Consider the following 12,059-nt stretch of genomic DNA (forward strand, 5'->3'; position numbering starts at 1 on the left):
AAAATTTAATAATATTTACTTACCTACTTAGATATCTTATAGTCAAATAAAGGTACGCTTTCTCGTTGAATACGACAATCTGAATGATGCATCAGAGCCGGGGACCGTACTTACCAATCGCAATATTTTAGAACTGTATTTACGAGGAAGAACGAGTTAACAAAATATAAAAATAAACACAAACAAATGACATACAATAAATTAATAAAACAGTATTTACTATGCGATTTCTAATCAGAATGAGTAATTTTTATTTGTATATCACTAACTTACATTGTGGAAAATTAAAGCTAATTGCATTTAGCTTCGCAACTTTATGTTAAAATTAAATACGGTTCAGGTCACTGGTGACCGAAGAGCTGGCGACTTCCTCGCACAACGTATCAGCATTGCGATACAATGCGTTGGTACAATGCCTCAAGTCATTGCGATTGGTACAATGCCTCAAGGGCCTATTTTAGACATTAGCTAGCTTTTAAGTTTAGTCTTAGTTTCTTATATAATTATGTAAAAATGTTCGTTAAATACGAGTTCAATTTTCTTTATCCAAAATTACACTGTGTAGCGTAACCTTATACGAGTGATAAATTAAACCAGCGTGCGTAGCCCAATGCACAAACACTCACGAAACGAAACGCTCGTAGATATCTATCTCTATCGCTCTTGCGTATTGAAGCGACAGAGCCAGAGTAACTTTCAGGGCGTTTCGTTTTCGTTTCGCGTCGTAGAAATGCCATTCGGCTACAGTATTTTTCTGTGTCCTCCATTAAAATGAATGTGATTGCTGGTTGTTACACAGTTACCAGAAGCAACATCACCATTGGCCACTGCATACCTGATGAATAATTTTTGTAGTGGTTCAACCTACCAACACACTTTCGTTTATATGATAGCCAACTTAAGAGGATACGGTAGCGAAAATGCTAAAATGGAAAGGAGCCGTCCTTTCAACTTGGTAATTTTAGTTAAATATACAAGTGTTATTAACTAGATTTATCAAAAAAAAATTGCCCATTAAGAACAACTCAGTAAAAAGATATTTCAAAAAAATCTTTAAAATCGCTCTCTACTCTTTCCTCCTTAAAAACTTAATCAATTGGAACGAAATTTGAGAATCTGAATGACAATGAAATAATCTATGTCGGACTGTTTAGCTTTTTTGGTTAATTGTTACCAATCTTGAGTATCTCACCTTTTTTTGCGCCACAATGAAAAAGGCCGTTTTTGGAAATTTTTGATTGGCTTTAGAATCTTTAAAAAGCAGAATATCAAAAAAATCAAAACGGTCCGACACAGATAAAAATAATAACAATCTGTGTTGAAAAAATCATTGCTCTATCTTCAAAAACCAGGGAGGAAATAGTCTATAAATAATTGTATGGAGAATTGACCCCTACCGTATCGTCTTAACGCTGCACAACACTTATTGCCACATAAATCACAAGTATGTCTAACAAAAGCATATATATGTCTAACAAAAGCATAAGCTTACGTTGACTAGAACTTACCATTCTTAAAAGTCTGCAAAGCCTCAAGCGGCAGCCAATGCCCCCAGAGGTTGGTCAGGTTCTCCGACGGCGCCGGGTCCAGGTGACCCAGTACCGGGAACACGAAGTGCGAGCTGAAGGTTCTGCCCATCAGGTCTGTCATGTTCCTTATCGCCTGGTACCGCTCTTCGTCGCTGCCGTACCGGGATGCTATGATATCCCTGTAAAATTTATAAATATTAAGAATAATTGAGGCTATAAACGTCCCATTGCTGGCACAGGCCTCCTCTCTAACGCGTGAGAGTACCGACTTTAGCCCAATGCGGATTGCGCACTGCATACATCTTTGAATTTCGTCGCGGATGTAGTGTTGGAAGATTTTTTTATTTACTTTGAAAAAAAAATGCCTGTCGTGGCTTCTACCCCCGTGGTGACTAGACATAGATTGACTGACTTAGTGATAAACATATTTGGAACCACATAAGTTACCTACATTTAAATTCTAACATGACAACAAGACAAAATCAGACGACTAATCAGAGAATGGAACAGAAAGGAGGTCGGTAAAGGAAAACATCGTGAGGAAACCGGACTAATTCCAATAAGGCCTAGTTACCCGTCGGGTTGGAAGGTCAGATGGCAGTCGCTTTCGTAAAAACTAGTGCCTACGCCAAATCTTGGGATTAGTTGTCAAAGCGGACCCCAGGCTCCCATGAGGATAACGCAAGGAGGATGATGATGATGATGGAACAGAAAGGAGGTCAGACTGTTTCAAAGCCACTTTCCTGGATAATCTACTGTAATAAATAGTAGTTATCTAGTCAGTTATCCACTAAAGCTATGAACATGCTACGAAATTTTGTTCATAATGAATCTAATTAATAAAACTCACTTGCAGTTGTAAACGTAACTTTGAATGATTTGAGCTTACCTAACCATAATTTCAGTTTAATTGTTAAAACTAACCATAACTATGTAACTATTTCGTAATAGTTGCACTAAATGCATTTGATTAATGTAAAAACCGGCGGTTATAATTTATTGTACGCTATTATTTAAGTTAACGCTAAATTCGCGTTATGCTGGTGAAGTTATAAAATCCGAAAAACCATATCTCTCTCTCTCTCTCTCTCTCTCTCTCTCTCTCTCTCTCTCTCTCTCTGTGTGTCTCTCTCTCTAGCATAGGATACGTATCACCGCAGAGCTTTATTAAAATAAGTTATACCTAATCTCTTCCTAGTCTTTCGTGCATCAGGTTCCGCAAAAGTCTGTGTGAAAAGTTTTCTTTTTGCGTCAATTCATAGATATTTTTTAATATTCTACGAGTCTTAACTTTCCGGACAGACTTTAGGCGGTGATGGGGGTTTTACGGTGGGTCTAAATATTTTTTTTTTATTTCGAAAATCTACTTAAAAAATAACCTAAAAAAGTTGTTAGACTTATATTGACCGAGATATAGACCGTGATTACCGTTTAGATTTTTGTCGAGCTCCCGATATTTCGACGCAGTTGCATGCATCATGATGACGGAAAACTGAAGAAGGCGGGTGGATAACCGGGAATCATTCAAAACTCTTATAAATGTCGTGATTTGAACATACCCCGTCCACAGCACGAACTCGACGTTCTCGGAGTGTCGCGTGCGCATGTGGCGCGCCGCGGACTCGATCAGCTCGAGCGAGCTGTCGCACGAGTAGTCGCCGAAGCGGCCCAGCGCGCGGTGGTGGCCCGAACTGCCGCGCTCGTCTGCTCGCCGACAGTCTAAACAGAAATGTATATCAAATTCAAATCCTAAATAGGCTTACAATAAATACTTTTAAATCGTCTACAATGTAATATCAGCTGCAAAAGTGCATGACGAATTTATCAATGAATTCATTCATAATTTCTTCATGCAATTTTGCAGCTCAATTATCATCTTAGCTAATCGCAACAGGGAAGACACTGCAAGGCTAGCACACAGGCAGCAGGTTCGAAGGCGAATAGCGTATGCTCGCCTCGTTCAAGTAAGGCTTGCCCCCGTGCTAGATTCCAGGGAGGGGAATCAAGCGTTTCAGATCCCTATCCTTATGCAGATGGCCTGGCCGTACGAGTACTGGGCAATGCCGGTGGTCGCTGTGGTGACTGACAACGTCGATCCCAGCGCGCCCTCACGAACGGCAAATCTCGTCGCGACTCGTACTTGTATATTCTACATAGATCACATGTTCGTATTTTTAACCCCCGACGCAAAAACGACGGGGTGTTATAAGTTTGACGTATCTGTCTGTGTGTGTGTGTCTGTCTGTCTGTCTGTTTGTCTGTCTGTCTGTGTGTGTGTCTGTCTGTGGCATCGTAGCCTCCGAACGGATGAACCGATTTCGATTTAGTTTTTTTTGTTTGAAAGCTGAGTTAGTCGGGAGTGTTCTTAGCCATGTTTTATGAAAATCGGTCCACTATGTCGCGGTCGGGGGTTTTTTGAAAACATTAATTTTGTGGTTAGGTTATACTAAAATTGTATTAATGATATAAGGATTGGCAGTCTCTGTCTCGGCGATATATGGAAATTATAATGGTGTTGGTACAAAAACGCTACACCCCGCCACATATAAACGCGAAACCAAGATCATCGACGCATCGCGTATATTATTTAGGTTCTGGGATCGAATCCTATTTTTTTTTTTAATACTACGTCGGTGGCAAACAAGCATACGGCCCGCCTGATGTAAAGCGGTCACCGTAACCTATGGACGCCTGCAACTCAAACAGTGTCACAAGCGCGTTGCCACCGTATTAGAAACTTGTACACTCCCTTTTGCTTTGTTAAGTACACAGCAAAAAGGAATGCACAAGTTCCAAGGAGGGTTCGGGTTGCCGACGACTCAAAGGACAATAGACGGAACAAGTTAGTTCCGTAAGTCCTCCCGTCATCAGCACACCGAACCCTCGTTGAGCTCTGGCAGCCTTACTCACCGGCAGGAACACAACACTATGAGTAGGGTCTAGTGCTATTTGGCTGCGGTCTTCTGTAAGGCGGAGGTACTACCCCAGTTGGGCTCTGCTCTAGATTCGAGCGAGACGATATCCGCTGTGCTGTGCCCTACCACACAAAGCGGAATATCATTCGCTAACGCTATGCCCTACCTCACTTGAGTACACTACCTCCTAGTTCGAAGGTTTCTATATATACTTAATTACTTACGTCTTCTAGTGTCGCCCTGTGACGTGTACAGCGGATCATAATGGAAGTCCGTGATGTGCCAAAAATAACCTGCAACAAACAAAACATAACGGTTAAGCATCTCTTCTAAGGGTCACTTGCACCACTGAATATGCTAACCTTGAGTTAAGCGGGTGGTGCAAGTGGCCCTAAATAACATAAATAGAATACGAAGGTCAGATAATTATAGTTGAAAGTATTCAATGCGTCGCAGCAGTTACAGGTAACTACACAACTAAGCTTAACTTATCAATTAATTTCTGCTATGAATGGTCCTAGTGATTTTTCCAACCCGCATATCCAATCATATTGTCAATTTAAAAACGGTAATAATTATATTCCTTCGTGACTTTCAGTTTGCTCAGTCACGTAATTCGATGACCTGATTGTAAGCAAGAGTACAGAATAAATCATATCAGGAAATAAATACAATGCCGATGTTTGACAGCGGATCAGGGTCCAATCGCGGTGTTCCTTTCTGATGCACGGCACCGTCCCTTTCGGCTATTTAGGGTTGACGATATTCAACCGATTACTTTACCCGCGGTTAAGTTGTGAATGCACAAAGGGACGTCAAGTTGTGTCAACCCTAATAATTGCTCGAAGCAATACTGAGCCGAATCGAGTTCTCTCAAAGCGATTCTCGCTACTGACAGGACTTAGACGTTTCATATTTTTAGAATAACTTTATTAAAAGCTTGTTTTTAGTAAAACCGAGCATTCGTTCCATTAACATCATTAACTCCGAAATAAATATTTTTTAATTACTTGTTATGTACCTACGTGGACTACGTGCCTATGCTGAAAGTGGATTTTCAAAGAATTGTATTAATATATATATTTTAATTGCCACTTTTCTTAATCTTTGTGACAATAAAGTGTATATTTTTAGTGCTTACCACCTATGTATGTAAATTTGCGTTCTCGGAGTTTTTAATGGAAGTTGTAAGGTGTTTATTGTTATTATATTTTTTAAATAAACGGGTTTATGCCTCCATAATTTTTTCTCATAAGTCATATATAAAACTAAAGCGATCAGAATTCTCTGATATGCATTATTTTTCATCTCAATTTGCATTCGTAAGTCAAAAACGAAATCATTTTAATTATGTATTTGGCCCGACGGCTTGCAAAAGCGTCTAGCTTACCACTTTCAAACGGTCACAAATCCTCAAATACAGATTACAACTTAAATAGTTATACTAAGGGCAGGCGAATGATGATGATGTACCTACGTGGACTACGTGCCTATGCTGAAAGTGGATTTTCAAAGAATTGTATTAATATATATATTTTAATTGCCACTTTTCTTAATCTTTGTGACAATAAAGTGTATATTTTTAGTGCTTACCACCTATGTATGTAAATTTGCGTTCTCGGAGTTTTTAATGGAAGTTGTAAGGTGTTTATTGTTATTATATTTTTTAAATAAACGGGTTTATGGAGGATTTTTTCTCATAAGTCATATATAAAACTAAAGCGATCAGAATTCTCTGATATGCATTATTTTTCATCTCAATTTGCATTCGTAAGTCAAAAACGAAATCATTTTAATTATGTATTTGGCCCGACGGCTTGCAAAAGCGTCTAGCTTACCACTTTCAAACGGTCACAAATCCTCAAATACAGATTACAACTTAAATAGTTATACTATACCTACCTCTCAAAATAGCTACAATGATTTTTTTTAAACTAGACATTGCCTTGTATTGCATGTTCTCTAAGCAGTTTCGCATGACCTACGCAAAAATAACACAAAAGAGAAAAATATCAATTTGTAACCAGCTTTACAAATAGCACTAGGTACATTACAGAACACCCACATCAACTTCTATTGTCCTTTATTATATTAAAGAAAGCACTATCCTGAGATTCATCCCATTTCACAAATATAAAAATACAGCTCAGGGAGTTGAGCAATCCCACTTTCCTGCGCCTACATTACCCATTAAGACCCACTCGGGTCGCCGTATAATAAATTAAGACAATTTAATCCGGCGCAATACAAATCTCTTGTCTAATTTATTTCGCAAGTCGAATTCTGCGGGATATAACTTTTCGTACTCGAGTGCGTCGATGTCGGGATTCTGGAAGAGACGGCTCCTCCGCATATCGATGATTGAGTCCAAATTCAATTTATTTTCGGGACCCGTTTTTAGCAAACAACGTTCAATGGCATTATGTTATTTTTAGTATAAAATAGTGGTGATCTTTATACCAGACATTATAGTACCGATAAAGGTTCAAGATTAAGTATTTAGGTACCCACTCGTAAGAATTGGTCTCTAAAACAACGTTGAGCGAATCTAGTTTAATAGGGCAAAACTATTTTAAACTTTTTTTTTGTAGATTTATTGGTCTTGCTCTTGATGCATTGCGTCAAAATATCACAGTTCAATAACGCAAAACAAAGATTAAGACGAATAGAACGAAAACATTTACTATCTGCCTACTTACTTGAGTCTGACACCAGGGTTATTTTTAAATACCACTGTAGCCTCAACCGACAAAATGGTGTGAGAAATATCCGCTACGTTAATTTCAACGCAGTGACAACAAAATAATTAGAAGACCAAAATTAGCGCCATGGAAATGCAAATTAAACACACAAATTTCGCCGCTGGCGTGGGTCCAACTCAAACCTACGTGTCAGAAGCGAGCCCTCTAAAATTAACAGCTGCACAACTTGTAATGTAATTGTAAAAATGCCTATGCCTTTCGCTACGTGTTGGGTCATAATGATCATCACTATGACCCAACTCTCACAAGGTTACTCTAAACCTATTTGTGTTTCGTACGCGTATCCTACGCGTCGCTTGTCTAAGTATCCGCCATGTGTATCTACTACGTTTCGCACAAAACGAGATGTTTGATATCAGTCGCAGGACACTGTCATGCTGGACGCACCCTACTCGTGGTGTAAGCGTGTTACATCTCAATCGCTTAGCTATTCAAATAATAGTCTCGTGAGAGAAGGGCCTATGATATTTAAATGTTATATTCAGATGTATGTGTCATGGAAAATGTATCTTACATTAAAGACTTTGTGATGTCACCATAAAACATGACTTTATACTACATAAAAAATGTATTTATTAGTAAGACGGACACACTAAGTAGGTTAAAATTAGAAGACTTAAAGTTAAAGTTTTGAAAAAAAAAAGTTTTGTTTTCATGGTAAATACAGCTTCTTTAGGAATGGAACTGAGAAAACTTAAAGATACTTGGATTTTTATAGTATAGCAGCATTCAGCAATATGGGGATTACATGACAGCGATAAAGGGCTAGTGCCAAGATAAGATGCGCGAGAGGCCAGAGCCAAATGCTCTGTGTTGGCAATGCTTTGAAGCCAATGTTAAATAACGAGCAAGTAACAAAAACTCGCAGAAAATTCTAACAGGAACGGAGCCTCGAGGATCAAATTCATCTTTGCATTTTACATCTTGAAATTATCCAAGAATTATGCAAATGGCGTTTTGTGCTATTGATACTGTTCAGTTTTAGGACACACTTTGTGAGCTACTGACTACGTAGCCAACATACAAATCGTTTTCACTTCGAAAAGCAACTGGTACTATTGCAATAATATGGTTGGGCACCTTGATTAGGCACCCTTATCCTGTATTTTGTATACAAACAAAACGATTCACAGTAAAGGAACGATTAATATTCAAATCGTTTTTACTTCGAAACGCAACTGGTACTATTGCAATAATATGGTTGGGCACCTTGGTTAGGCACCCTTATCCTGTAATTTTTATACAAACACAAAACGATTCACAGTAACGGGACGATCAATACTAACAACGTGTAAGTTCATATTTAAGTAAAGTATTATTGTAACCTAAGATCTGTCTTTTCCAGTATTCTGTCTTTACATCCCCGCAGTGTTTGAATACGTAACGTGTTCATCAGCCGCCTGCTCTCTCATTAATCACACGTTTTTGCCCCATCTCCGGCAAACGCAAACTGTGATAAATCCGAACGAATTACTACCACAGTAAGCCAATGTGCGAGTAGAGTATTCTCAAACAAAGCGTTCACGAGAGTTTATACAACAATGAGGAGGCACACTCAAAGGTTATGACAGATGGCGCCACCCTATTAGTCCATTGCATAGATTAAGAATATCATACGTGAGAGCGAGAAGATGATATTTGTTTTCTCTCTCACACATGTGAATGACAGCGTGAATGACAGTGACATACCTAGACACTTGCACAGGCGCCGCCTGGCGGGATACAATGTCAGTCTCCTCATTAGTAACACTTCGCCACTTGAAAGTCTGTGGAAAACGATGAAAACTATTTTAGAAAAAGAAAACGAGCGCTAGTAATTCTTGATCTACTGTATTCAATTCTATTAATATAATTGGAATGGCCAGTAGTGGAGATTTTATTGACCCTCGGGTTAACCCTCTATTTTCGTTGGCGCAAGGGGCCCTAAAGCACTTCTATTACTAGTATAACAGTTTCAACGAAATCTATCCTAATGGAAAATATCGTACGAACCATTATTAGCCGCGTCTACTATACTCAAGCTGCTGTTACTTTTATAATTTGAACATCGAACAAAACTAAAAAAAAAAAACATTAAGGTAGGTTACTATTTTTAATCCTTACACTGTGCACGTAAGCTCCGGTTACGTCGCGCTGCGAAAACATAACGCACATGAGTGACAAATTTGTTTTCGAGGGAACGAGGGATCGATGGAATATGGAATTGGATTTTTGATATACCTGAAAACAATTTGTTTTGAAGTCAAATATATTCATCTAGTTTACGAGAGAATTCGATTTGTCAAAATAGCGTACATGCATTGAAAGTATGATTTCATTTTAGGTATACACATATCAGGTATACACCGTGTTATTATGATTTCTGTTAAAGGGAAAAGTCCATTAGGTGAAATAGTATTAATTTCTCTATGAATCTATAATATTGTCTATCTCAGTTGCTCAAATATTAACTGGAAGAGATCCCTTAAAGGGATAAGTTCATCTTTGTACATACAAATTGTTTGTGAAATACAATATTTAAAACACAAAATAGTAATTTAATATATAATTATATGTATACCTATTTCAAAATGTAAAGCGAGTGTCATAGATTTTATTGCCGACTACTGACCGCGTGTAGAGTCATTACTGCGGATATAAAAAAGATAAAAAGATAAAAGATAAAAGATATTTTATTGAGTCAATAGAGGTGCTTAATTCTACTTACAATTTTAACATTTTACTATCATGGTACAAAACCAAAAGATAAGTGTCATCTGATCCCCGTACTAGTGTGAACTGTATTACGGTGGGTCAGGATTCACCGTCCTTACGTATGTATTTATATAATTATAAACCATGTACCAATCACTTGTAGGATTATCTAAACTAACCCTTAATGACATAACACTTAGATCCAAACTAGTGTGCATACAAAATCGTTACTTTATAAGTTTGCCGAATTTGTTAATTAGTCACTACATTAAAGTACGTAACTACCTACTTAATAAGAACTTCATTATAACATGACAACAAAGGTAAACCAAATATAAAATAACAGTTAAGAATTTCACAAACGAATAGTGAACAACACCCGTTGCTGGGCCGTCTTTGGAGTAAACACGTAATATATGCAAAAACATAAGATTAAATATTTATAAGATTTTAGTTATGTATACAATTATATATATAGGTACATATATTAATTGTGTGTTTGTGTACGTGCGCGTGCGCGCGCGCTTGTGTGTGTGTGTGTGTGTGTGTGTGTTACACTAAGTTTTTTAGCAATTTTTCTGTGTTTTCGTAATCATGTTTCCGTAGATAATTTTCCAGCTGCTTTTTAAAAGAGTACAAATTTAGTGATCTCAGTTTTATATCTTTACTTATTTTATTGTATATAGTGGGGCCTAGGACGTTGTAAATTTTTTTTGGAAATTTCGTTTTATGTGGTGGGATTAAGTAAACTTTAAATATACTGTTTAATAATTTAATATGTGAAACCGACTTCACGAGTCTTTATTTAAGAAGTATAATTAGGTATTATTGAAGCTAAAAAAACACAGAATATTTTCCAAATAATATCGAATATACATATTGGTTTGCATTATCTAAATAGTAATTGGGATTTCCAAGACTATAATCTATTTGAAATCGTATTGTAGACAACTTAGACGACTAGATTTTAACTTTTGAATGAATATGAAGCCGAATCTTCTTTTTTTTCGTTTCATTTGATAATCAGGATGATGATCCTTAAAACGTTAGGAAACCACGCACGCGCCGAATTTATTATCTGCAGTATAATTGAAGGGAAATAAATTGTCTTCCTGTGAATAAATTAGGACTATAAAAGCTTTATTACAACTGACGTGCTCACACTTAAGGCAACGATACACCGAAGAGACGACTCATGAACGTCATGATACTCAAAATTATGATTAGCAAAAAACTAACAATCCAATTCTTATTTTAAGATGTAGTTAGTGCCGTAAACTTCGCTCTAGATTAGACGTCAAATACATCAGAGTGACTTAATGTTAAAATATTTAAAGTTAGTATATATTATTTCTAATTCACAAAGAATACGTACCTAAACCATAAAAATCGTTGTAACGTATCCGAAATTTTAGTAAACTATTAAACTGGATTAAATTAACATAAAACCATTGAGTGAAATACTAGCAAAAATCATTATTGTAAACATGCAATCACTTCCCAACATTTCCCTGCTAAAAGTTGTTCCACCAACAAACAACGACCAGCCATTTGAAAAGTTTAAACCATCACTCTCCATCGCGCGTATTGCATTACTCGTAGCTTCCCACGTGAACTTTGACTCCAATAAAATCAAATGTAATCGTACCTGGGTATCGTTCTTAATTTAAAAAGTCTCGCTTCAACCACATCACACGTGCAGAGGTCCTTGCTCTTTGGTAGAAAATAAGCAAACGTAGGTAACATGGATCAAACTCCAATTTTTATTGTAGTCACCCGAGATAATTAAAAAAGCATTTCTTGTCAAGTTAATACCTAATTTCATACACGGCTGAAACTGTAATGAAATGTGTAGGTATTGTAGAAATTATTCCGTGGTCTAGCTAAAATGACAGTTGGTAAGTAATCGAGAATCGAGAAAACTGTGTCGATATGACTGAACAAATGTCATCACATATTACGTAGAGTACAATGTCAGTTCTTAATTAAAAAAACATACCTCTCTATAACAGCAAGTTAAGGTTCCTCTAAATATGAAAAAAAAAACAGAAATACCTACTAAGCAAGGCAAAGTGCCGCAGCACATGTACCTAATCTTAAATCTCATTTCACTGTAATTGTATTAAAACCGTTTCGAGCGAAGTCATTGAACTGATTAG

The 12,059-nt window shown here is 37.2% G+C and overlaps 1 protein-coding gene across 1 annotated transcript in view; it reads right to left on the reverse strand.

Moving 5' to 3' along the window:
* Window positions 1-1,508: 1,508 nt before the first annotated feature.
* LOC125242198 (sphingomyelinase phosphodiesterase C-like) overlaps window positions 1,509-12,059 on the reverse strand; it is a gene marked incomplete at its 3' end in the record, with an annotated part of 80,945 nt that continues 70,394 nt past the window's right edge. The window contains exons 3-5 of the mRNA XM_048150915.1: window positions 4,669-4,737; window positions 3,089-3,248; window positions 1,509-1,708 (exon numbers count right to left, since the gene is read on the reverse strand). Coding sequence (XP_048006872.1) covers window positions 1,509-1,708; window positions 3,089-3,248; window positions 4,669-4,737 — 429 coding nt within the window. The remainder of the gene's footprint in view (window positions 1,709-3,088; window positions 3,249-4,668; window positions 4,738-12,059) is intronic.

Source organism: Leguminivora glycinivorella, unplaced genomic scaffold (genome assembly GCF_023078275.1).
Source record: "Leguminivora glycinivorella isolate SPB_JAAS2020 unplaced genomic scaffold, LegGlyc_1.1 Scaffold12, whole genome shotgun sequence".
In the NCBI taxonomy this organism is placed as follows: domain Eukaryota; kingdom Metazoa; phylum Arthropoda; class Insecta; order Lepidoptera; family Tortricidae; genus Leguminivora; species Leguminivora glycinivorella.